This window comes from Podarcis raffonei, chromosome 3, assembly GCF_027172205.1.
Source record: "Podarcis raffonei isolate rPodRaf1 chromosome 3, rPodRaf1.pri, whole genome shotgun sequence".
Taxonomy (NCBI): domain Eukaryota; kingdom Metazoa; phylum Chordata; class Lepidosauria; order Squamata; family Lacertidae; genus Podarcis; species Podarcis raffonei.
In genome coordinates this window covers 84,065,415-84,092,640 of record NC_070604.1, presented here as the reverse complement: position 1 = coordinate 84,092,640, position 27,226 = coordinate 84,065,415, and the positions used below count along the sequence as shown (strand labels likewise).

At 41.7% G+C, this 27,226-nt stretch overlaps 1 protein-coding gene and 1 long non-coding RNA gene across 15 annotated transcripts; both read left to right on the top strand.

Moving 5' to 3' along the window:
• The first annotated feature begins 778 nt into the window (after nt 1-778).
• On the top strand, nt 779-18,210 carry LOC128410920 (protein SOGA3-like). Of its 14 annotated transcripts, XM_053382789.1 has the most exons (8): nt 1,303-1,392; nt 2,049-2,103; nt 3,023-3,247; nt 5,413-5,571; nt 11,391-11,462; nt 12,503-13,706; nt 15,359-15,527; nt 17,410-17,509. In XM_053382789.1, exons 3-7 carry the CDS (start codon nt 3,050-3,052, stop codon nt 15,496-15,498), a joined length of 1,773 nt encoding a protein of 590 aa, XP_053238764.1. In that variant the 5' UTR covers nt 1,303-1,392; nt 2,049-2,103; nt 3,023-3,049; the 3' UTR covers nt 15,499-15,527; nt 17,410-17,509. The 14 variants fall into 14 exon arrangements, 11 of the variants coding, with proteins under 11 accessions (XP_053238757.1, XP_053238758.1, XP_053238756.1 ...); XM_053382781.1 differs by lacking the exon at nt 2,049-2,103 and having other exon boundaries at nt 780-1,392; nt 12,503-13,669; nt 15,331-15,527; XM_053382780.1 differs by lacking the exon at nt 2,049-2,103 and having other exon boundaries at nt 780-1,392; nt 12,503-13,678; nt 15,331-15,527.
• Nucleotides 18,211-18,230: 20 nt separating this feature from the next.
• Nucleotides 18,231-21,560, top strand: LOC128410919 (uncharacterized). The gene is made up of 2 exons (XR_008329631.1): nt 18,231-19,368; nt 20,530-21,560. It is a non-coding gene; the product is annotated as an uncharacterized LOC128410919 (long non-coding RNA).
• The last annotated feature ends 5,666 nt before the right edge of the window (nt 21,561-27,226 follow it).

Below are 27,226 nucleotides of genomic sequence, written 5' to 3'. Positions count from 1 at the left end.
AGGGTGGACATTGATGCCGAAATACAGCATCGCCTAAGCTCTGCGAGTGCAGCTTTCTCCTGATTGAAGTGGAGAGTGTTTGAGGACAGGGACATTCGCAGGGAAACCAAAATGCTTTCTTACAAAGCTCACTTGGGAAGACAGGTGAACTAATGTCAGTGTACAGGATGAAGCAAAGATCACCTGTGATTGTTCAACATCAACTTCGTTGGACTGGTCATGTTGTTCGGATGCCTGATTATCATCTTACAAAGCAACTACTCTATTCCAAACATAAAAATGGAAAGCATAATGCTGGTGGTCAACAAAAGAGGTTCAAAGACTCTCTCAAGGCGAATCTAAAAAAATGTAGTATAAACACCGACAACTGGGAAACACTGTCCTGCAAGTGCTCCAGTTGGAGACCAGCCTTTACAGAAGGTGTCGTGGGCTTTGAAGACACTCAAACTCAGGATGAAAGGGAGAAACGCGCTAAGAGGAAGGCGCGCTCGGCAAACCCTCACCATGATTAACTCCCGCCCAGAAACCTATGTCCCCACTGTGGAAGGACGTGTGGATCTAGAACTGGCCTCCACGGTCACTTACGGACTCACTATTAAAACCGTGTTTACGGAAGACAATCTTACTTGGCTACGAGTGATCGCCAAAGAAGATGATGAAGACCCTGCGGGGGGGGGGGGCTCCCTTACAAGAACCCCTCAGGCGTGCTTCTCTCAGCCCGGCAACATCAGCCCTGGAGCAGCCCCCGAGCGGAGGCAGCACTCCTTGTCCGAGGGGAGCCCCCGCCGAAACGAGCAGCAACTGGCCAAGCACCGGCCCTTCCTCACGCCTCCCTCCTTCCCACCCAGCCTGGGAAGGGCAGTGGGCGGGGACCGCCGGCTGACAGGCAGGCCGCGCCTCTCGAAGGCGCCGAGCTCGGGGCTCCCGGCAGCCCCCCAGACGGAGGGCGGGCGGCTGGCTTTGCGCTTGCTCAGCCGCCGCCCAAGTCCGGGGGGAAGCCGGCAGGTCTCTCTCTGCAAAGCGAGGGAGGGAAGGAGGCAGCGCCGGCTCCTCCATCTTCTTGTGGCGCAGGGAAGGGGCAGGCCCGGGCGGGAGGAAGGATGCCCGCCAATTGAGCGCCTCGCCTCCCATCCCAGAAGGAGGCCGGTGCCGTAGGGGCGGTCGGCCCAGATGCAAAGCAACCAGGGCGACGGCAGCGCCTCAGCGGAGGAGCTGCCCCAGCCTGCGCCTCCCGCCGCCTCGCCGACCCCGTCTCCAATGGCGCTGGCTGGGCCCGAAGAGGGCAGCGGCCGCGGCGGAGCCCCGGGCCCCGAAGGCGCCTTCAGCCTAAACCCTGGGCAGCAGCTGCAGGAGGAGATGGAGAAGCTGCAGGAGGAGAACGAGGCCCTCAAGGTGAGCAGGAGGAGAGGAGGGCGGCGGGTGTGGCCCAGCCGGGAGGGGGAGGGGAGCCCTTTATTCTGCTCTCTCTTCTGTTGTCAACCCGGCTTGTAGGAGGCGAAGTGATAGAGAACAGATAATCCCCCATCTCAGCAGCAGGTGCTAGAAAAGGGGAAAGAAAGCAGATTCAGTCCTTGGGGGGGGGGGGTGTACAAATAATAGTCGTTTTTGTGTGCCACCGAAAAGGAAAACCATTATATTCCATTCTAGTTCTTAATGGTGCAGCTTCCTGTTGTTCTATTCCCTTGGCAAAATGTGGGAAACTTGTGCCTCAGAAAAGTTGAGCTCCCTGGAGGAAAGTAGCCCTGGCCATTTCCGACCTGATGGTAGCCCACAGATGGCGAAAAGCACTATATAGGCAGCCGTGTGTGCCTTGCCTCATAATCACTCCCTGTGGCATGCTTCTTGCATGTCACATATGTGTTTTCCCTTCAGACTCTCTGAAACATGCATGGCTGACATGCTGTGCAATGGTAAGGCCCTGGATTTTCATCCAGCAGAGGAAGCCATCTATCCTGTTTGCTGCATGCACTTGTCCCTTCATGACATACTTTATTCTGAATGTTAAGGGAGAATGCTTAACATAACAGCATAACAATTACTCTTTTCAGATCACATTCCCTCTACAGTTTGTCTCATCCGTGAGGGAAGGGTCTTGCATTCCAGGCATGTCTTAAGAGTACATCTACACTTTTACAGTTAGTGGTAAAATGTTCAGTGGAGTAGCAAGCCATCATTCTGCTGTCTAGCTATGGCTATGGTGTGTTGAGAAAGTGAAGACTCAGCACACAAAATTGTGTTCCTATGTAGAACTGGTAAGCTGTATCACGGGTGGGGAACCTTTTTCAGTCTAAGCGTTGGATCAACTTCCAGGAGCTGCATGACACCAGAGGGTATGGTCAGGGGCAAAAGTGGGTGGGAGAACGGATATGACTCTTGCTTTTTTACAGGAGTTTACATCCAGTCACTTGTCAGAAGTTGCTCTACACCAGTGTTTTCCAAACTTGTGTCTCTGGCTGTTCCCATGATCCCTGGCCACTGGTCCTGCTAGCTAGGGATGATGGGAGTTGTAGTCCAAAAACAGCTCAGGTTTGGGAAACACAGCTTTACATACACACACACACATGCCTTTCTCCATCCAGGCAAGCAAAAGACCATCCCAGCAAGGGAAAGCCACTTGAGGAGGGGGTGGAGCAGGGCCAGCATGGGCGTGGCCTAGTGAAAGGGGGTGTGGCCTTAGAAGGGCACATGGCTTAGGGAAAGTTCTGAGGGCCAGCTATAAAGAGGCCTGGAGGGCCATATTTGACCCTCTGTTCCCCACTCCTGCTGGTGGAAGTGGTGGCAAAACCAAGTTCTTCCCACACTGCATAACTCTCATCCACCCATGATTTTATCATTGATTACCTCTTGGTATACATGCCACACATGTGATGTTTGAAGGGCAGGCATAAGATAGTGATTGATGCTTTTGGTTGTTGTTGTTTTAAGTGAAGATCAACTTAAGTCCCATTTTTCCTTTCATTTTATTAATGTGAACTTGCATTGCCTGATGCATTTCCGACTATCCTTTCTGAACGGGTGCCAGAATGAGATAGATGAGCTGAGGACTGAGATGGATGAGATGAGGGACAGCTTCTTTGAAGAGGATGCCTGCCAGCTGCAAGAAATGCGCCACGAATTGGAGAGGGCCAACAAAAACTGCAGGATCCTACAGTACCGTCTTCGAAAGGCAGAGCGCAAGAGGCTCCGCTATGCACAGACCGGGGAGATTGACGGAGAACTTTTGCGAAGCTTGGAGCAAGACCTGAAGGTAAACAGGACCAGAAGCTGGCAAGTAGGTGGGAAGGCAGTGAGGGGGAAGTACAGGTAGACTATGAAAGTATCGTAGGCGCAAGCTGTTCAACGGAAAGCAGAGATCTGATTTGTCTCATGGTTCTAAGAGTCAGTAATTTGATGACCTGGATCCTGACTCTCAGAACTCACTTTCTAGATAGCTCACTTTCAGATACAGTGGTACCTCCAGTTGCGGACGGGATCCGTTCTGGAGGTCCGGTCGGATCCTGAGGTTTCCGCAACCTGAAGACCGCTACTGTGCATGTGCCGGTAAACCGAAACCTGCGAAACCTGGGCAAATACTTCTGGGTTGCCGCTTTCGCATCCTGAAGTTTACGTAATCAGGGGGTTATGTAACAGGAGGTACTACTGTATTTACCCCTTTTCCAGTTATCAGAGAGTAAATTCCTAGGTATATTACACTCTGTTGCTTTGACAGTTGTTCCATTGAGCTCTGTGGAAAGCGTGATGAGGCTGTGCTGCTCACTTGACCTCTCTTCAGCCCAGCCACTACTGCATATTGGGATGGAAAGGAGGGAGGACAAAGACAATGCAGTAGAAAGGGCCAACTGGAGTGACAGGTTGGCTCCACTGGCATGTTTGCACCTCACTGCCTGACCCCTCAGCGACTCGGCTAAAAGAGAGGTCAGGTGAGTGGTGCAACCACCAACCCACCATGTTGTCCACTGCTGCTTTAAACTAATTCAGTTAATAAACTGAAATACATTTCTGTAGTGCCAGAGCCTCTTAGCTTGAAATGAATCTGCCCATTGACACATCTTGAAAATATAACTTAGAATTTAATAGAGGTTTGAATCCAATTAAATTATACTTGCAGTAGAAAACAATGAACTTTTAAGTTATTTTGATTGTTTTCACTGAGTATGCTTTGAGTGTGGTATAAGTTGGATACAATCCGTAATTCATCACTCATTATTAGAAAGAAAAGCCATTTTAAGGGTTTCCTTTGCATTCCATTTTGCATACCAGAAGCAAAATAGCTAAAAAATAAATGTTTGCCCTTCTAGAGCAACAAGTGAAAATCGGTACTCACCAAATAAAATTGCTACCCATGATTTATCTACTAAAGTGTTACTTGATTAATCAACTAATTATAAGGTGTACAGTTCCAGTTGTAAAGAGGCTTTTCCACTGAAAAAGCAAGTGAGACTCCCATGTTAAAGTCCAACTTTGGGTAGCATTGTGTCCAGTGTTCTAATAGATAGAGAACTGGTCTTTCACCTAGAAATTCCATGTACAAGTACAACCTAAGTCCTCTAATCATGGGATACTACCAGTGCTCAGAGTCACACTGTCTGGAAATAATCAGGAATAAGCTAGAGTGCATGTGAACTGAGTAGTAGTAGTAGTAGTAGTAGTAGTAGTAGTAATAATAATAATAATAATAATAATAATAATAATAAATAAATAAATAAATAAAAAATTTAAATTAAATTAAATTTCAGTGAAACCCTTCACCCAAGGATTACAGGATGGTTTACAATATATATATAAAAAAATGCATACCATAGTAGCAAACGAAAACAATACCCCCCACAGTTTAAAAGGCCATATAAAGTATTTAATTAGCCAAAGGCCTGGGAGAAGAGTTTTGGCCTGGTGCCTAAATATTTGTAATGAAGGCGCTCATGTTTTTAAAATCAGTGGAGACTTCTAATGGAATTGGATTGGAGACAAAACTAATCAGAATGCCATTCTGGCTCTAGAATACACTAATCAGCTCTGTTTTTGTTGGCTGAAAACAGGATTATAAACATCACATGATCATAGGGTTGTATCAAACGTAAGAGTAGACCCATTGCATCAATTGACCCAAGTGATTTATGCCTATTAATTTTCATGTGTCTATGCTGAGTATGACTAACATTGTATACAACCAGCGCTTTTTTTCTGGGGGGATGCAGGGGTATGCATACCCCTAAATATTTTGTGAATCTTTGTACTTTTGTCCATTTACTGTATTTATTTCCCCCGATTTGAACTATAAAATGGTGATTTTCTTGAGTCAAAATGAGAGTACCCCTAAACCTTTTTTTTTTTGAAAAACAGCACTGTATACAACCCATAATTATCTTCGCCACAAAAATGTTGTCTTTAAATTTTAAAATTCTGTTCCATTAGGTTGCAAAAGACGTTTCAGTGAGACTTCACCATGAGTTGGAAAACGTGGAAGAAAAACGTACCACCACAGAAGATGAAAATGAAAAGTTAAGACAGCAGCTGATAGAAGTAGAGATTGCTAAACAGGCTCTGCAGAACGAACTTGACAGGATGAAAGAGGTTAATGTTCAACATTTACTTTTGGGGAAATGAGTTTTTATTCTACCCTGAATTTTATAATGGTTGGAATAGTAGTGCATGCACTTAATGGAGGAGGACGTCAGAGATTCTCAGAATGCTTGACTAAGTAAGGATCCTAAAACGGAATGAATAATTTGCTTCGTAGAAAAGAGAACATAAATGAGGGAAACAGTAAACATTTCCTAGAATTAAAAATGGCTGCCCCTTTCGTACCTTTGCTCTTGGTCAGTTTTTGCCTTCTACTGTGAATTGTTGGTTTTCATGGATGAGTAGAAAAGATTTGTATTTGTTAGCTACTATGTATTTGTTTGCTGAAAAGCATTCCCTGTACCTGTCTTTGAAATGAGATACGTTTATTCTTGAATGCTATTGAGAGTGCTCTTGTGCTCTTGTTTTGTTGATGAAATTCTCATAGGTATCTGGTAGGCTGGACTGGATAGACACTTGATCTGATCCAATAGGACTCTTCTTACCTTAAAATAAGGCATGTCTGTGCTACAGGATTTTTAGAAAAAGTAAAGCCAAACAAAGCTGCTAGTTCAACCGCTTACACTCCCATTGAGTTTAGAGAACATAAAACTATGGGCCATAATCCAGTCGTCTTTGTAGGTGTATCCAACAACCTGCATGAGTCCTATGAGATTTGTGATAGTGAACTGCAACACCCAGTTCAAACATTACTAGCCCAAATTTATTTCTTACTGCCGTGCTTCCTTATACCTACCTGTGTTATTAATTAGCGATAGATAAATCTACATAGCCCTTCAGGTTTACTGAACTATTTACTGGTTTGTATTTGGATAATGAAACTGCTAATGAAGTGCTCAAATGGCTATATTAAGAGTTGTTAAAATTTGGCCTACATTGTGCTGGTGTGGCCCAGTGGCATTGTGCCTAATTACAAAAGGGTCTAGATCATTCACTGGCACCCATGCTGTGAAAGGGAGTGTTTGCATTGGCTTGCATCTTTAGCTGTCAATCTAAATTGACTGCAGAAAAATCCTGTCTCTTAAATGACGGTATTGGATCCTAATTGGCAGCGAATTATATACCAGGATTTATGATGCTCTTTTTGTGTGCGTTTCTGTTAAGCCAGCTCCCATTTTGAATATCTCTGCTCCTTCTGTTTTCCCAATCCCTCCTCCCCACTCTGCTTTGCTGTTGTTATGGGGTGGTGGTAAATGGTATTTATTCAAATTCACGTTTATTGTTTTGCCATATTGATTGGTTGATTACTTACCTTTGGGCAAGCTCTCACTGGAATTATGTATGTTGGTGTAGAGAACATTTCATTGGTAAAAAAATTGAATAGTCCCCAGTTTCCATACCAGGAAGAACTATTTTGTGACTTCCTGTAATGGAATAAGGAGCCAGAGAAGAAAGAAGTCTGCTGTATCTCTGCTTGTAAGACAAACAAGGCCGAGATTACTGAAAGAAGATAGATGGTGATACCATTGATTAATATCTTGACACTCAGGGCATTGGAAGAAAATAAATGAGACTCTTTTCAAGAGCTTGGTGTATTACAGGTAATTTCTGGGTGACGTAACGCCTCAGTAGTTGGTATTACATCATTCTTTTCTTCTCTCATGAGGAGAAGTAGAATATGTGCAAAGTGACACTGATTAAATGGTTAGTTAGATCTGTATGTATTATACACCAAAAAATGTAATATCTGAATGTATGCAGGGATTGGGTTACAAGTGCTAATAACTGCTCCAAATTATGAATAGTTCCTCTCTTATTTCTGCTCGTACTGCTGCTAATAATGATTAGCACAGTAGTTAGGTTTGTTTTTATCATGTCTATGGAATGGACAGGGAAAATTTGGTTACAGTAATTTGTGCTGTGGTAACTTCAGGGCTGAATTATTGCAATGTGCTTTATGCTGGGCTGCCTTTGAAAATGAGTCGGAAGCTTCAATTACCTTCAAGAATCTTCAGTGTGTCTGCCCAACTGTTGACACGTTCGAGGCAAACCCGCTCTGTCCTGGCTACATGTATGCTTCCAAGTCCAATTCAAAGTGCTGGTTTTGACCTATAAAGCTTTTTCTGGCTCAGGGCCCCAATGACATCTGGAACACCTTTCCTGCTGTGAACTGACCTGGACCCTTAGACCTTATTCTGAGACCCTTCTTTGGTTCTGCCCTTTGCAGAGTCTCAAAGGATGGTGACAAGAGAGGAAGGCCTATTCAGTTGTGGTTCTGTATATTCAGGTGTTGCTTCCATGGAATGCTCTACTTAGTGAGGTCTGTCTGGCATCTTTCCTAACTGATTTTGTTTTGCTGTTTGTGTGCTGCCCAAGCTGCCTGTGGCTGTTATTTTTTTGGGGGGGGTATATGTGTGTGTATGAATGAATGAATTGCAGGTGTTTGTATGCAAATACTAAATTCACCACATTTGTCAGATAAGGAATTTGAAATTTAATTTTAGTTGAAACTTGCATATCCAATAAATTCCTTGTTCTAGTTTTCAGATGACTGGCCATCAGTGCCTTGGAAATATTTGCTCTGCACCTGCTGCCATTCTGGTTGCTTATAATAAACAGATACTTATATTAATTTAAAGCATGATTGATAGTGTCTGCCTTAGAAAGCTAATTACCAGAAGCATATGACTATGCCTTTGGTTTGACTCTGCCTTTAATTGGAATAGATGCCAGCAGTTTAGATTACAATAATGTGATTTAGTTCAATGATTGTAAAAATGACAGTATACCAGGAAAGTAGGCCTTCCTGATATTGGTGGAGGGAGGTAGATTTCACACAGCTCAGTTGGTTGGAGCGTGGCGCTAATAACGCCAAGGTTGCAGGTTCGATCCCCATATGAGACAGCTGCATATTGCTGCATTGCAGGGAGTTGGACTAGATGATCATCGAGGTCCCTTCCAATCTACAATTCTATGATTCAGTGTGGTTGACTTTCATTTGAAAGATGCAAAATCTGAGCAGGAGGATTTTCATGAGAACTTAACACAAGTTGGTTAGTTCCCCATCCACTCTAGCACTATATTATTCAGCATAATTAAAACAGCCGGAGAACATGTAGCTTGAATGTAAAAGGGGGGAAATGGATCTCAACCCTATAACAGCACAAAAGATGAGAAAAAACAGCACCTAGCGTTGCACTGAACAGAAAGGTGTGTATTTGATAAAGTAAAGGTAAAGGGACCCCTGACCATTAGGTCCAGTCATGCGGCACTCATCTCACTTTACTGGCCAAGGGAGCTGGCGTACAGCTTCTGGGTCATGTGGCCAGCATGACAAAGCCTCTTCTGGCAAACCAGAGCAGCACACGGAAATGCCGTTTACCTTCCCGCCGGAGCAGTACCTATTTATCTACTTGGACTTTGATGTGCTTTCGAACTGCTAGGTTGGCAGGAGCAGGGACCGAGCAACGGGAGCTCACCCCGTTGCAGGAATTCGAGCCGCCAACCTTCTGATAGGCAAGTCCTAGGCTCTGTGGTTTAACCCACAGCGCCACTCTTCTCCCCCACTCCCCAGGCCTCTGTATGTGCTCAAAATCAGCTGTGGAGTGTTGGGTCACCCTCCAAAGCAGATTTGGACGGAAAGCAGGCAAATTTAAAGTCCCATTGTGCCAGCAGTTGTATGTGTGTGAAGCATTGGATACAACCCATTGCTTCCTTCCTCCCCCACCTCCCCAAAAAGTGTGCATCTAACAAACAGGAAAGCAGGGCTTTTTGCCTCCCTGGTGAATATAAGGAAGAGGCCCATCCAGCACTAGGAGGGAGAACCACTGGTGCTTTTTTCTACTTCCATTTGAATTCTTAGCTGGGCTAACTTTTAGAATGCTAGCCTGTCATCTTCCAGTTACTTGCAGTGATTATGGACAACTGTGTATCACTGCTAGTAAAGATGAATACTTTTGCCACTTTTAAAAAACCAGGATCACATGATTATGATGCGGACATATAGAGGCCCATCCTTAAATCCAATTCAAGTACCGTGGCTAAATCGAGTTGTGGATTGTCTATTTATTTTTCCTCTGAATTTTCATCAACTTTAATATGCTATTGAAAGCAATATGAAGTTTGTGTATTCCATATATATAGAGGTAGAAGAGTGGTAAACAAGTGCTATCTCTTTCTACTGAACTGTTAATACGTTGCTTGTCAAAACTGCCTTTAATTTCTGTTGAAATTCAAAGAAAGGATAAAAATGCTTTGCTTTTTGCAAACCTAAAAACATCAGACAGGCAACCGAGGATATTAAACTTGTCACAAAATGTTTTTCACAGAACACTGGGCCTCACAAAGCTGTAGGGCAAACTGGGGCGGCAGGAACACAGCATTCTTCAAGTCAAAGATATAGAACTGTAGGGGATGACAGTATCCAAAGGTCATCTTGTCTACCTCTTGCCTGCAAAGGAACCGAATGTTTTGCATCTGGCCACAGTTATTTATGTACTGGCAGCATCTTGTTTAGTTCACTGTAATGCTCTCTACATGGGGCTGCCTTTGATGTCTGTTAAAAAATGGCACATTCTGCCAATTCCTTAACAGTCAAACTGGTTCCTGGTCTGTTTCCATACACCATTCAAAGTGTCCCTCTTGGCCTGTAAATCCCCAAACGGCTTAGGGCCAGGCTACTTGTAGGACCACTGCTTCCACTTGAAAGCACCTGGGTGTTAAGATCAGCTTTGGAGGCCTTGCTCTGGTTTTGTTACCCTTTGAACTGGTTGGTGGGAGGCCTTTTCCACTGTGGCACTTTATATTTGCAACTCCCCTTCTGGGAAGTTTGCTTGCCACTTTCTTTGTTTTCCTTTTAGTAAGTGGTGAAAAACTTTTCATACCCGCAGCCCTTAAATGTGTTTCAACATTTAAACCCATATGGTGGTGTGGAACGTCCTCCCATCAGATGTCAAAGAAAAAAACAAATATCTGGCGTTTAGAAGACATCTGAAGGTAGCCCTGTTTATGGAAGTTTTTAATGACTGGTGTTTTAATGTATTTTTAATCTTTTGCTAGAAGCCGCCCAGATGAATGGGATATAAATAAATTATTATTATTATTATTATTATTAATAATAATAATAATTAGGGGTGTGTGTGTAATGCTGAGGTTTTATTTCCTGCTTTCTCTTGTTTTGATATTTTAAAAAATATTCTGTTAAACTGCTTTATTTTAAATCATGGTAAGAGCGTTTGCTGAAGACCTCCAAAGAAATAAACAGACCTTCCTATTTTGTGCGGGGAAATGAGTTCATTTATTGCATCCTTAGATCTTCAAAGTAGTATCAAAATCATTCTATTTTAGAATCATGGTAAACAAAGGGCACATATCTGGGAGACAATTATTTACAATTATCTTGGGTCAGTTACTTCCAACTAAAAAGTCTGTTTGCAGTTACGTTGAATATGCTTTTTGGTTCCTGGTGAGGTTGTTGTTTTTTGGACTGTTTGTGAATTATTATTTTTAACATTCAAAGTACTCCAAAGTATGTTATACAGATGAACAACAACAACCTGAATTGTATAAAAATATCCTGGTCTCTGAATTGTGGAGCAACCAATATTTGGGCGGGAAACAACACCTGGTTTTTGAAAAAGCTTCTTGTGATTTCAAAGGTTTAATGGATTTATATTGTAGTCAAGCCTATTGAGTTGTTAACTTTTCTGAGGATTAGCCAATTGTTTTTTTATTTTGCATTGTTTTAACAGTGTTAAATGTTTTATTGTATGTGTATATATTGTTGTGTATTAGTTGGAGATACATAACTGTTTTAAAAAACAAATATGCATTTATTAAAATGCATATTATACCTTATCTTTCTTTTATAGCAATCCATGAAAAGAAGAGGAAGCAAAGACTTGCAAAAATCAGAAAAAAAGTCACAACAGACACCTACTGAGGTAACCTCAAATACTTCTATCTGTCCCATGGCACAACCCAGTAAACCTTATGGTTATTAAATAAAAAAGTCATTGGTGCAAGCCTTTCCTTAGTCAACATAATTGGAAAACTGTGACTATTCTTATGGCACTCATTTAGTAGCCTGTTAGTAACCAAATTTTTAAATGTCGTTTTAGTAACTATAGCAGTATATTTTAATATATTGGCTTGTGTTTACCAGAGTCATATATAGTGTTAACCCATATATAGTGTCGCTGGGTCTTCTCCAAGTATAACTGTTGCACACAGCTGAATGATGTTCAGCTCAGTTGTGTTAGATAAATTTATTTTGTCATCTATACCTATCAATCCATTTGAAACCATTTAGAAGCTAGTTATAGAGAAGTTCCTATCATCTGCACTCCTGAAATTTATTTATTGAAATTTATTCTTGAATGGCTGTTACAATGATACTTGGAAAAATAATGGAAACAGCTATATTTTACTTGAAAAGATGGCACAGACCATGTTCCTGCTATATTGATGTCCTTTATCTCTTGGTCAGAGAGATTTTCAGCTCTCAGAATCTTAACAATTCTCATGACCAAACTCAGGGCCACTTCGCACATCACTTGTTTTTAGGTGAACCCTTATACTTAAAACATAACCTGTGAATGCAATAAACACAAACGTGTCTGTCATACAGGTGTACTGTTAAGGGAGTTATGATAGGTTGCAGCTTCCTGTTGATAGTACATTGACAAATGGTTGGCAGATTGTTTCTGTGTAATGTGTGAAATAGCCCTTGGTAGAGCGTAAAACCTGCTACTGAGTAGGTTTTGAGGTGTAATGGTTCAGAACGTGGAGTAATGATTTTTAAAATAGGTTTAGTGGAACATTTTGCTTTTGTTTGATATTTGAAATGTGTATCAAATAGAATCATACCTTCACGGAGTTCACTGGGGCTATTATTCTATGATTTGGAATTTTCATTTGCTGAATTGCCAAATGGTGTCATCACTTGTCTAGTAACTGTTGGATCTTCTTTCTTTTTTCTAAGGAGGACAATGAAGATCTGAAATGCCAGTTGCAGTTCATCAAAGAAGAAGCTACCCTGATGAGGAAAAAGTTGGCCAAAATAGATAAGGAAAAGGACAGATTTGAACATGAACTACAAAAATATCGGTCATTTTATGGTGATCTAGACAGTCCCTTACCAAAAGGGGAGGCTGGAGGCCCACCTACCACAAGAGAATCAGAACTCAAGCTTCGTCTGAGGTTAGTAGAGGAAGAAGCCAATATTCTGGGAAGGAAAATAGTGGAGCTGGAAGTAGAAAACAGAGGGCTGAAAGCAGAGCTTGATGACTTGAGAGGAGATGATTTCTCAGGGGCAGCCAACCCGCTCATGGGGGAGCAGAATGAATCACTCTCTGAGTTACGGCAGCATCTGCAGCTAGTTGAAGATGAAACGGAGCTGCTGAGAAGAAACTTGGCTGATGTAGAAGAACAAAACAAGCGCATCACAGCAGAGCTGAACAAATACAAATACAAGACTGGGGCTCATGACACTTCAAGGCATCACGACAGCGCCAAGACAGAAGCGCTCCAGGAGGAGCTCAAAGCTGCCCGCATGCAGATCAATGAACTCAGTGGTAAGGTCATGCAACTTCAGTATGAGAACCGAGTCTTGATGTCCAACATGCAGCGCTATGACCTGGCCTCTCATCTAGGGATCCGGGGCAGCCCCAGGGACAGTGATGCTGAAAGCGATGCGGGGAAGAAAGAAAGCGACGATGATTCTCGTCCTCCACACCGCAAGAGGGAAGGTCCCATCGGTGGGGAGAGTGACTCAGAGGAGGTCCGCAACATCCGCTGCTTGACCCCCACTAGATCCTTCTACCCAGCACCAGCAGGGTGGCAGAAAAGCTTCACAGACCGGCAGCAAATGAAGGACATCCGCTGCGAAGCGGAACGCCTTGGCAAGACGATTGACCGCCTGATTTCGGACACAAGCACCATAATAACAGAGGCAAGAATTTATGTGGCAAATGGGGACCTGTTTGGACTTATGGATGATGAAGATGATGGCAGTAGGATACGGGAGCACGAACTTCTTTACCGAATAAATGCCCAGATGAAGGCATTTAGAAAAGAGCTCCAGGCCTTTATTGACACACTAGAAGTTCCAAAGTCTTCAGATGATCGAAGTACAGATGAACCTTTGTCAGTGAGTCAGGTAGACTTTTACTTCATAAGATGCCTAGGTAAAAACTTTCAGCCCAAGGTGTTGTATGGATGGTTGACTGGCATTTTCCTTACATTCTTATATATCACGAAAGGCACATTGTTTAAATTTGCTGTGGCTTTCTTAGTTTGAAGTTTGTAGCATAGTCCTAATAATTGGGTTACTAGCACCACACAGGGCTGGTATGGGTTGGCATGACTTGGCAACTGCCCACACCTCTTCCGTGAGCCCATTGCCAAGAGCCCCCTCTTCCCATCTGCTGCTTCTCCCTGTCTGCTTGCCCCTTCCTTTGGACTCACCGGCGACAAATGAAGGCAGTGTGAAGGAGAAATACCAGACACTTCCTGTGGTAAGGAGGTAATACAGTGAATAGTAAAGCGGAAGTGGTCTCATAATAAAATTGTCGGCCAAAGGTTCTGCTGCAGGTTATTCTGGGGGAGCGGATGATATTTTGAAATATGCCACTTGTTAAAACCATGGCCAGCTCAGGGTTTAGGGAGTCCCCATGTGCACATTAAAATTGAGATAGTAACATGGCAGAAATGATTAGATACCTGGCTTAGGGGCAGAATGTTTGAATAATTATCATTTGAGATTCAAAGAAGTGACCTGGTTATATAGATTTATGTGCCATGAAGATGTATGGAAGATGGATACTGAATTTCAACCAATACTTTCTAGGGCAGTTCTGATGTTCTTCTTCCCTGTCTTACAAAATGCACTTATCTCTTCTGAACCTGAAACTATACAGGTCCCTATCCATAGCTGAAAGGACTTCCTGTTACAAATTGTACAGATACATTGAGATACAGTTTGTTCCTCTCTTAAAATGCTGAAACTTGGGTTAATTCATTGGAATTGGTTGGCAGGCATTTCATAACAGTCATTTTAGATAGCTAGCTTCAAAGTGACCTTGTACATATTTGTTTTTTGTTTTTTGTTTTTTTTTGTCAGGCCATTTCTGTAGCGCTTAATATATAAAAATATCTACAAAAACTCTACAAAAACCAAAAACAACAGCAAGAGGCAATTTAACAACAATACAATTTAATACAATTCAGCCTCAACAGTGTTGCATATACAACTGTTGCATTAATGCAAGTTACTAATAAATATAGACCAATATCCTTCTCCTGACACACCTCCTCTCAGCTCCAAGACTGTATACATCCACCCTTGCTCTCATTCAGGGCCGAACAAACAGTTCTCCCACAAAATCTCACAATAAAGAGGGTTCCTGGAATCTGCTGGCATCATCCTAGTTTCTCTCTCTAGTCATGTTTTGGAGGACCAGCACCAAGGTGGAAAGAGCTTCCTCAGAACTGCCTGCATCATTGTCCCATGCAACACTCAGCTGTACTGCACACACCCAGTTCACAAAACTAAGCCTCAGGTGTGGTTCTTTCTTTCTTTTCACTTGAAATGTTAAGTTTGCTGCTTCATTAACATAGCGTTATCTTGTCTTTGTATTTACCTTCCCAGATGTTCCAGCCTATCATTTTACTTATTCTCATCCTTGTATTATTTTCATCCCTTTCTTATGCAACAATATTTAAACTTGTCTTCCTTTTCACATTGTTCTTTGTGCTGTAGTAAACAGACCTTTTTCATCATTTTGCCATTCATTGTAGTATTCTTTTCAGTTTGTTTTGTTTTGTCCATCCTTCCAAGATAAGAAGTGCAAGAGCTGTAGTTTCTGTAGTAATCGCTGCTGTAAAAACACTGAAGACTACTCACTGGAAAGAAGGGATGCCAGCCCTCACAAGTCAAATAATATAGAACACAAAAGAAACAAAATCCCCCACAACTGAACCAGAATTGTGCTCAACCAAAAAGCTAGGTAAGCATGTGAAAAACAGGTCTTTATTCTTTTTATAATAATCTTTCTTTTTTAGTAAGTTTGGGATAAAAATGAGGCTGAAACTTATGCAAAAGTTGGCTTTACAGTAATTGAAACATAATTTAGAATGCTAGAAATGTTGTATGTTCCTCATCCCAAATTCTTACATTGCAGTCGCAAGCTAACTAAAGGTTCCTGCAGTTTGTGCTATGCAAATATACACATTTGTATAGGTGAGAGATAGCAGAGTTCTTCAAAACAGGGACTTTGAGTTTATAATAATTCTAAATGGAGTTTGCCTGACTTCTGCTCCTGACAGTTTAAGACACAGAACTTCTACTGATATCCTTTGGGAGCAAGGCTCTCGAGTCCACAAACAGCCCTCTGGCACATGAGTGGCAGTTAAGAGACAGCAACAGTGAATCTCTTCTACTCAAAAGCTTGTCATATAAATTATTAGAACAAGATTGAATTGTAGGTGGGTTTTTTCCCCTGTGTGTGCTTAAAAAAAATTCATTCCCTTGAGGAAAAGTTGCTTTGAGAGTCACCATTTCCAGTTTCTGAAAAGCAATTTAAAAAACCCCCAAGAGCAGGCTGCTCTGCTTACTCTCCCTTGCTTCTGCTAGGCTGGGCTGCTGCTCAACCCCCAGCACAATAAGCTTGACAAGTTTAAAGATTTAAAATACCACTGGAATGGCTTGTGGATCATGATGGTGCTACTGCAAATAAGTAGAAGGTTGTCTCTTAAAGACTGCAATATTGCCTTGCTCTGAAGAAATTTGTGCCCAGAACTCCTGATTACAGTCATAATAAGACATGACTCCGGTGACATGTGTCATCAACCCTTTGGAAGCAGAAAAATACGCAGCTGTTGGATAACAAGACATTCACAGAAACAGTGCCAAAGTCTGTCATCATGATAAAGAGAAAGAAAGCTAGATAGATGAACTGTAGATGACCTTCAGAAGTTGTTTACAGCATGTCTACAGCCTTAGGAATATCACACTCCAGTTCCTTTGCTTGGCTTGTGCTGGATCAATTTCAGGCTGCTGCTATTGCAAGGGAAAACAAAAGCCACCCCTGAATTCTGTATGCTGGTGCAAAATCCTTACCAGCAAAATGATTATGTGAATGCTATAAATTAGTGAAAATGATAGCCATCCATTTCCAATAGGGCACATTAGAAAAGCTACTGTCATAGCTATTACTGTTCATTAGATTTATATCCCACCCTTTCCTCCCAAAGGAGCCCAGGATGGCACACACACAGGTGATAATACACTTAAAACAGCTATTTAAAAAGTGAGCACAGACGCAGACTAGAAAAGACCTTTGCTTAAAATGCTTGTTGAAAAAGGAAGCTTTTCAGTAAAGACTACAGAGATGGCACTTTTCTACTGTTCAAGAGGAGGGATGCGCAATAGATGGCCTTATTTTTATTTTGTTTTTTAAAAAGCAAAAGCTAGTTTTGTTTCTACATATGATTGATTGTTGTTAAGATAGATAAATGGAGGAAGGTTGATACCAGACCTGCACTAAATATCATACATACATGGGCCAGTAAAAGAATGCTCCCTTAGAAAAAGAACATTACATTTTATAAAAGAAGTCTTAATGTTTTGCACAGGCTGATTTGGCAAGGTTTTAAAATGAGCTCTCTATGAAACTTAAACATATCATAGACAGGAAATTATTTTTACGTAAACTATGAGAATATGCAATGTGATACAGATGGCAGAGACTTCAAAACTCTTCCAGGCGCTGACATTACATGAAAACCAGTTACTAGAATGATGTTAAATTGTCTTCAGTTGCAAAGTTGATCTATCAGAGTTCCAAGGGTTTTCCTAGTTGATAAGCTGATTCTCTCCTTTCTTTGAAGGATATATGTGTGACTGGAGCCCTTTCCCCTCCTCACTGCATTCCCTGCTACGTTACATCTGAACTGAAATACTGCTGAAAGGATTCTTCCTCTTCAAAAGGTTGGTGCACAGTTTGTTTTTCATTCTAAATTTTATTCTTATTTGATGATAAGAATAATTTCAAATCGAGATGGGTTTAAGTGTGGTTTTTTGGCACATCTGTCTAGTTTCAATCCTGATTTGAATGTAGATCAGTAATCATGATTTTTTTTTAAAAAAGAATATGCTAAGTGAGGTTTTCCTACATGACTTGATGCCACATTTTGAATGTTACTTTTTAAATTTTCTTAATGTGAGTGAGTCTTTGATGTGTACGCACAATAGCACAGAAGCTTGGGATCCAAACTAACAAATGTTATTGTGAGTTCCCAAAAGTCTGGCACAGCTGAATGACTAGGTCACTCTTAAAGAAGGCTGTACATATCTGACAACATACTTATTTCAGAGAAGGGCGAGGAAAGCAGAGCTGATGCTTGGGTGTGGCTCTTATCTTTGTACAGTACTTTTCATCAAATAGATAAATAAATGAACATAAAAGAGGATAGGTCTCCACTTCTACACTGACCATAATGCTTGCAGGACTGATTTATGTAGTGCGAAGTAATACAGATGAAAACACTGCTTATCACTTAAAATGTTTTTCTCATTTGTGCAGAAAATATGTGTTTCCTTTCCTGGGAGAATATGCAGAAAACTGAAATTGCACTAATTACTCAAGAGGTGAAACGTGTGCAACAAGAACACACAAGCAGCTTTGATTGCATTTGGGAATAATGGGAATAATGGAAAGGACTTGACTGGCACCAGCAGGTGTTTGAAGGAGATGCAGTCTGATTCTCTTGCTGAGGTTGATTAAAGAGACAGAAAGGAAGAAGGGGGTGGGGAGAGCAGCGAGGAAGGAAATACATCCCTTCAAAAGGCATTTCTCGCTTGTTCAACAAGCTCTCTCTGCACAGGTTTCTGGAGCATTAGCAAAAGACATAATGCACAAAAGCAGTGGTAAGACCCAAGAACGTCCAGATGGAAATGAATTTATTAATCCATCTTCTGCAAAGCAGTGTCCTGATTCAGTGCCACTAGTGAAGAGTGGAAATGTGTCAGTGGTTCTGCAGTGGTCATCTAAGAAAGGGATCCATCCTTTGAATGAAAGCTGCCAGCAGGATTTTCTCACAGCTTGCGATGCTAGCAAATTTGGGAAGTGTTCTAAAAATGGCTCTTCCCCTTGCTCTATCCGGAAGAGTGGTTCTGATGTTTGGGGAGACCATGAACCCAGATGACATGACAAGCCAAGATTTGTGGGTTGTTGCTCCCAAAGCAGCATGGCCAAGAGCATGGAAGAATGGAGACTTTTGAGCATAGAACTCTTTTGCATAGAACTATCGGTTAACATGTGCAGCCATAGCCAATGTGCGATACGGAACTGGAAAGATGTAAATAAAACACTGGAAGCAAAAGTGGATGAGTAGGCCTAAAGGCCTAAAATGGGCTGAAATACAACCAGAATGCTTCTTGCACCACCTGGAGAACCAAATGCCCACCACATATAGCGGGACTGTATGACTAGCAGAGCACCAAATGAAGAGTCTTTTAGAAAGAGGTACCTGTGCAAACCCTGCAAAGCTTAACAGAGCAACAAAAGTAACTAAATTGATTTCTGGGTGGCTGAGCTGACTCAAGATCCCGCTATGTTGTGCTGGAAAAGCTTCAAAAGAGCTATGGGAGGGGGGGAATTGACTTTCTCCTGCAATTCAAAGTTCCATGAGGAGCAGTGAGTACAGTCAGGTTCTGAATTTGCCAGAATGGTAGGAATGAGAAACTGGGACAGGAAGGTTGAGGAAAGCAGGACCAGCAGAAGAATTCAACCAAGTACATTGGCGTTTACTCCAAGTATGGCAAAGAGAAGCAAAATTTTGCATGAGGTATAATCTACTTTTTAAAAATGTATTCCATTTTTATTCTGCCCTTCTTCCATTTTACATATTCTGTCATAGCAGAAATTTTAAGAAGAGGTCTAAAGGATGATTTAAATATTTGGATTCCCACATGGAAGCTGTCAAAAATGCTTCCTGGTTGCAGGGATTGTTTTCCTGAGGTGAAGCTCCACAAACAGGGGCTACCACTGAAAAGGTCTATTCTCATGTGGCCACCGCCACGCCTTTCTTGGATGAAGCACCTATACCACTGCGAAAGAATATGCCGCTGGTATATATGTTGACAGTGTTCCATTGGATGCATTCTAATTCTAAAAAGTACAAAGACCTTGATGCAAGCATATGAACAATGATGACAAGTATGTCATTCTCAGCTAACTGCTTGTCTTTGGTTTAATTATTTTTCCACTTCCTAGAGAGCAGGGCAATTTTCTGATATTCATTTTCATAATAGTAATAACTTTTAATTCTAGAACTTAGCCTTTTTACTCTTAAGAGGATAACATGGCATTAGTAAAGGAGAGAAATAATCTCATTATGCTATTGTAAATCCTTTGCCATAATCTTCCTTTTGAACAATGTCATCAGGCTGCTATGAACGCAATCCAGATAAAATTACACTTTTTTATCCTGGGAAAGAAAGAGAGAAGAAAAAGGATTAAAAATAAAAGCAACACCAGGTTATCAAACTGGGTTGGAGAAGGAAATATTATTTAATGAGGAAGAGATTATTGTTTCATTATATTTTTCTCTTTCCAGCCTGGGAGAAGGCAACAGAAGTACCCTTCCTGTGTGGAAACTAGCCAGCTTCTCTAGTGGCAATAACTGGGCATATGTGGTTGTGCTCTGATTTTCTTGCTAGGTTGCCCCAAGGTTGGGGCTCCTGACCTGAAAGTGGCCTTCTCTAGTGGTAGAAATCACCAGCTCTATTATAACATGGCTTATGGGCAGGGATTACGGGAGTTCTTGTTCATCAACATATGGAGGGGTAGATTTCTCACCCATTTTAAAGTCTTTCTGCCCCAGGCATTTTGTGTCTTCCTTAGTTTCTTGATACATACAAGACTTCCGTCATTTCATCTTTCTATTACATGGTTGTTGAGGTTTCTTCTGACTTCTTTACCCAAGAAGCTGCCTTTTGTTTTCTAGGTGTCTTTGCCAGCTAAACAGTCAATTGGGAAAAGTTTCTCTCAGCCAACTTGACAAGCGACTAGATGGGACCTGCGGGTCAGCACCACATGCAGTGTGAAGGATAGCCTGGAATTGACACACTCCGGGGTTTTTATTGAGAGATCCCAGTGGATGCAAACTCAAGAGTTGATTCAGTGCTGTTGTGAAATCTCCATACCTCACCTGGACTCTCATTTTCATGTTCCTAACCGTGGCAAGTTCTATTGCAATCGTATGTTGGTCAATGATGACCCCGCCTTTTTGACTTTGCTGGAGAAGCATATTGGATTTGTAGATCATCCTTAGAGTCTTCAGTGTTTTTAACAATAAGAACGCCCTTCCCCACATGTGTATATATATCCTTTCGTAGCTCACAGCCGTTTTTGTTTTCAATTACACGTGCTGATGTTCATCGCCTCCATCATTTTTTGTAATTTAAATAATGTACAGCTCTGTATATTCTGACTTTCTCTGCAAACAGCGGGAAGAAATGCTGTACGCATGGTCATGTGTTTGTAAGTGCATGTGTTGGAATAGGAAGTATACCAGTCTGTACTTAGAAGAGACAAACTCAGTACTAGTACTGACACTGAAATTATAGACACACACACACACACACACACACACACACTTTTTGGTTTATTTTGAAAGTTAGAAAATACATATTTTATCTGGTGATAATTATATTTTGTATATATTTTACAGGTTTCACAGGTCTAATCTAGTATTTGATATACAGAAACTGACAATAGGCTTTTTGTTTTTGTTTTTGTAAATGGATAGCAGTGATTAGGCATTTGCACAATATTTACCAGAGGCAGAATAGCTCATTGGATCGATTCCTCATTCATGGTTGATGCTCCTTTTTTCCTGCTTCACTTCTCTAAACATTGCAGTGCTAGGTCAAAATCAGCTGGACCTATTTTTCTGAATTAAATGAACTGCTGCTCGTAACTGCATTAGCCTACATACCTAAAAATGGTCAACTTTCATAAAGCGCTTACACCTGCCATTCGTTGTCACATTGCTTGGAGACTAAATTCCAGTGCATTTTTATTTGCAGTGTGCAGTGCGTGTTGCACAGAAGGGAAAGGACAAGACGGATGGCTGCACAATGTCTTTGTGGAGAACTCACCCTTACAAGAAATTCAGGGCTTCTGCTACAACTGGCCCCAAGTCTTGAGATGCCCATTTCCCTGTCAGCTGCAGAACGTGATAAGGAGCTGAGGTGGGAAAACACTAACTGTTACAGTGTCCAGACATGAAGTTAGATTAACTCCGTAACATGTCGGGGGAAGGACAAATTTTCCCTTTCCTCTAAAATTCTGTTTATTAAGATGCAGCCAAGCCATTTAGGCAATTGCTGTCAGGGTTTGCTGAACATCGGGGCTTCAAGCTAAACTGGGTGGATTTTGTACAGGTCCTCCCCCTTCCCATTACATTGGTTCAGACTGCAGTCAGAGGTCTGGCAAGGCAAAGTTTGTTTGGAACAAAAGTAGAAGCTGCTGAAGTACAGTGGTCTACTTCTCTTCTGCTTTTCTTAATCTCCAGCTGGGCTTCAGATGTCCAAGGCAATTGCACACATTCTGCTCCCATGGGTGAAACAAGCAGCTCTCTGCTGTGAGGTTCGCTTGCATTTTGGCATAAAGTACATGCTGAATCCAGATAACTTTTCTGGCTTGCCAGAATATTTAGACTGATGGCATTAGAAGTATCTATTTGTCATAACCCCTCTCTGTGTTTTGGGCTGTTAATGTGCTGTGTACATGGCCTGGCTTATTTCCCTTCCCAGCAGTCTTAATGAAATATAGATCCTGCTGAGATGTCTTATTTTAAGTATCATAAGAATGCCTTCTTTTTATCCTCCTTAGAACTACATAGGAGGAGCAAACAGCAACCCACTCAGCTTACTAGGAACAAAGAGGCAGTTCTGTTACATCAGCCTGGTTTCTTACATTTCCCTTCCCATCTCCAACTCAGTACAGGTAGCATGTTCACAGACATTTCAGGCAAGCTTTCAGCATCCACTAATAGCTCAGTTGGTTAGAGCATGGTCCTAATGCCAAGGTTTGATCCTCGTACGGGTGCAGGTTTGATCCTCGTACGGGTCAGCTGCACATTTTTGCATTGTAGGGGGTTGGACTAGATGATCCTCAGGGTACCTTCCGATTCGATGTTTCTATGATACCATTTTGCTTTATGGGCATTTTCTTAAGGTTGCAAAGAGAAGGACTAATGTTGTCTTGTAAGGTGACTGTAATACTCTTGGGGAAATTATTGTGCTAATCCAGATAGTGATTCTATTACCGTCATTGTGTCAGTAAAAGAACCAGAGAATAGACTAGTTTATATACCGCACTAAAGTTTGTTGTTTTTTTTAAAATCAAAATTATGTGCTATGTAATTAATGCCAACAAAAGCGTTTTCTCCCTTCTCACAAAGAATTATATCTTTCTAATTACATAACCAGATATTTGAATTCTATAAATAGGTAGGTAGGTGGTCAGTTGTTTGATTTTTGGATTTAAACACTCAGCCTGATAAAACAGAGCTCCCATTGCAAATAGTACCCAGTGGCTGCAAGGGAAGCTTCAGTGCAATGTGTTATCTAGCTACATCTCTTTTAAATGGATAATGGTGTGAAATGTGTTTAGCATTATATAAAGAAAGTTTGTGACTAAACTTTTTGTAGTGTGTGGGTTCTGGTGTGTTGTGCTCTCCTGCTGGAACTTCCAAGGAAACAAAACAGACTTATTAAGACTCTTTCTCCTGCCCCCACCCCGGATTGAGAAACTGTACCAACACTGGTGATGGGTTTACCATATTGGCATAGCTTACTTCCTCCGGCCTCTTGTGTTGGTCTTTTGGCTTCCACTGCTCTCTGGACTAGGAAGAGGAGCTGGTAGTGGTAGCAGAGAAGGATCAAAGGAAGAGCCAGGCAGGAGAGCAAGTGGTGCAGTCCAGAGATGTTTACAGAGGGACGGACAAGTTGCAGCTGAGCTAAATCTTGCTGCTGCAGTTTCTGTAACCCTGTAGGTTTGTGTCAGTGGGAAACTAGCAAACATTAGGTACTAAATGTCCATTTTCTGCTTGATCAGACCTTGCTGAGTGCTTCCCTAGCTCTAGAAAAAATTCTGAAGTATATTAAAGAACTGCAGTCCTGTGATCCCTTACTTGGAGTACGCTCTGGCAAGCAAAACAGGATTTACTTTCAAGTTAGGATTGGTCCGACATGCTGAAATCCTGAGCATAGTTACTCAGGAATAAATCCTATTAATCACATTTGGACTGATTTGGGAGTAAACATGCCAGGGATTTGGCTGCACCTGACTCCCCCCCCCCCAATAGACTTTCTAAACTATTATTTTTGTTTTAGACCATCATGATAGAATTCCTTTTCCATTCTGTGTCTTGGTAAAATCTCAGTGGTTTTTTATTCAGCTTCACAAACATAAATTGAGGCATTCCTTTGCTGCCCTGCTTTTGAGGTGTGTCTTTGTGTTTGGCATTGCCATTGAAATAAACCAAACGTGTTTTATGAACCTTGCATGAGAATGAAGTAAGACTGTCTAAACTGCAATAGAACCAGCTATCTTCTTGGGCACAGAGGACTCTGTCATCAAGTGGCTCACACTCCCAACTATTAAAATGTTCGTATGGTGAGGCATGTGGGGAAACCCTGGAGTCTGAAAATAGGCTTGATGTAGGCACCCCACTATTTTAAAACTTGGTTTATTTAAAAGGTAGGCTTTTAGGGTGCCTGGGAGCAGAAACAGTGGTTGATAAAGCTCCAGTATTTGGAATGGCAAACAGCCCAAAGTTCTCTCCAAATTTGGAGTCGCTCAGTGCATATTTGTGTGCCAGGTGCTGCTTGTCTGTGCAACCAGCATCCAGTGCAAGATTTTGGAAAGCCCACAATATATTTAATTGTCTTGTATGGCCAGAGGGGAAGCCCCTGAAGCCTGAGAATAGGCGTGATCCCCCTTCCGTTGTTAAAACACAAAAGGGGAAGATTTTTGCCTAATTTTGCACTAACGACATCTCTGTAATGTGTGAAAACAAAAGCATACCTCACAGTGGTTTCCAAGATGAACAGGACTGGACAGCAACATGTGCTCCAATGATGAGTACACCTCCTGGATGATAGCTCCCACAGTCAATTTCCTAATTCCAAAGCTACAAGCTCCCAGCAGCACTTCAGGGTTGCCAGCCACCATATTGAAAATACAGCCTGGGAATGGCACACCATATGACTAGGGTTTATTTGGAGTGGTGGCCTAAGGAGATCGGCCATCTCAAAGCTGCACAGTTCATCCTAATGTAAGTCATCCTATTAAGTTAACATTTTGTATAAGAACACATTTAGTTTAAAAAGGCTGCTGTTGACTAATATGTCATAAAAAAAGACAGACTTTCTTTTGAGGAGTCACAGTTGTCTGTGGGGTTATCAGCTACGTAAATCCAGCACAAGGAACCTCAGCTGGTGGTAACCATTACTTTCTGGGCACATTTTCTCTAATTCGCCTGAGTGCTAGGAACAGATGCTGCAAGTGAACACTGCCACCGTGTGGTTGTGTTTAATGTTTATGGGGGGATCACTGCTAATGAAATTATAGAGGCAAAATTTTCCATCTTCAAAATACTAGGTTAAGGCCTGATTCAGAAATAAGATGTTACACTTGAACACAATGCACTATTTGCTTTTTAGTCATGTGGTACAATATGAAGGCAGATTATATAGAACTTTGCTGAACGTAAGCAGTCCTGGGCCTAGACCGTGTCTGGATTGGAGGCTGCTAGGAAAGTCTATATATTCTGCTTTCAGCTGCATAGAAGACGGTGGGATATTAATGAGTTAATGATAACATTTTGTTGGTGTAATGTGAACAATGGGTAAAACTGCATAGTGCTTGGGTTCATGTCTTGAGGTGCACATTCCCCATGCCTGGAAGTTCTGAGATAAGATGCCAGGTGCACTGGGTTACCATAGCAACACCAGTGAAGCCGAGTCAATCACCCTCCCAATGGTTCAAGATATATGCCTACATGTAGAGATGGGTATAATAGTCTCTAGGGTATCAATTTCATTATGTCTCGCCATGTCCTGTCCTGTTTGTTGTCGGGGTCTAACTTTGAATCTGAGAGAGTCAGGGGAAGAGGTGGTAGGTTTTAACACAACAGCATCAGCTAGAATGGTGATAGTGGATCTCTCTGTACTTATTTATCTTTATTCCAAAGACCAAAAGAACTATAAATTGTAGATAGTAGTGTCTAGCTTTGTCTTGTGTCTGGGGACAACAAACACTTTGTTACTTTGAACTGTATGGGAGAGGAGTTTTTCCTTTAACCGGGGACTCTGGAATAAGCTATCTGCTGGAAAACGAAATCTCTGAAGACTCTGCTGGGCCTTCTCAAACTCTGCTGATACATCACACTGCTTGGGTATGGTGAACTACCAACTGACTTCCACAAGTCAATAAATTTTCCCCTTTTCTCAGCATCGTTGTTTTACAGTTTGATTTTTTTCTTAAAAACTACAATTTCAAATAGTGTTTCTTTTCTTTTTATAGTGCATGCCTCAAATAATTGTAAGCTTTAATTGGGTGACTATCCATCATTCCAAAGTTCATTTGTCATTGTGCTAAGATTCACATTCTTTGTGACGTTATTTGGGCTGATCCATGCCCAAAACAACCAGTGGGGGAAAGATATTAGCTTGGTGTCCATGGTGTGGACCAAAGGAGAAGGAGGAGTTAGATTAGCTGGTTTGCACACACATTTCCCTCCCGCCCCCCACGCACACACAAAGAAAATAGTGACACCACAGCCTTTTCTGTAGAAGTTAGTGACACAGATGTTTTACCTCAAAATGGAAGGGCAAAGAGGAAATACCCTTATCTCTAATACAGGGGAAAAGAATAAAATTTGAAATTTCAATCGGCCCCATTACTGAATGCAGCTTTTAAATGAGATCTGTGATATAATCTCCCTCAAATCAATACCTATTCACCATTTTTAAAATATTGGGCCTCTGCCATAGAGGCTTAAGCTCTAAAGCCGAAAAGTCAATAGTGTTAATTTATATTTGATCTGGCCCCATGGGAATGGAAGGTTGTTTTTTAAAAAAGGTCAGGCATTGTTAAGCATTTAGACATACAAAAAAAGGATTTAATTTTTTTTTAGTTTTAACTTCTAGGATTGGATTTAGAGTCAGTGACTTTGACATCTCCAAGTCTTCCATTCATACACGTAAACATGTACTGACCTAAATGTAGAATAGTACAACTAGAAGAGACCTTAAGATCACCAGTCCTCTGCAATGACAGGATTTATTTGATTTAAACAGCCCCTCACAGATAATATGGCCAATTACTCTTTTAAAAATGTCCATAAAGTTAGATGTCTGTTGCTGTCTCATGCAGCCTGCTTTTCTAGATTATGCAAGAAACAGAAAGGATACCTGACTGTGACCTTTTTAAATGAAACTTCAAAGAAAATCAATGGGCTGGATCTTGAAAATAACAAGCAGAAGAATAACCTGAAGGGGACTTTTACCCCTCCCTCCCTTGCATTCCCCCCTCAAACCATCTCCAGAGGATTGGGAGCATCTCCTGAATGGTATGGAATGGGGGTGTTACTGGGGCAAGGGGTCAGGAAATGGGCCAAAATCAGTATG

What these genes read in the sequence shown, in the direction of transcription:
- LOC128410920 (XM_053382780.1), top strand. Translation starts at nt 1,171, where the DNA reads ATGCAAAGCAACCAGGGCGACGGCAGCGCCTCAGCGGAGGAGCTGCCC. An exon ending in GCTTGGAGCAAGACCTGAAG is followed by an intron (nt 3,248 to 5,412) that starts GTAAACAGGACC and finishes CTGTTCCATTAG; the next exon opens with GTTGCAAAAGACGTTTCAGT. An exon ending in AACCTTTGTCAGTGAGTCAG is followed by an intron (nt 13,679 to 15,330) that starts GTAGACTTTTAC and finishes TATTCTTTTCAG; the next exon opens with TTTGTTTTGTTTTGTCCATC.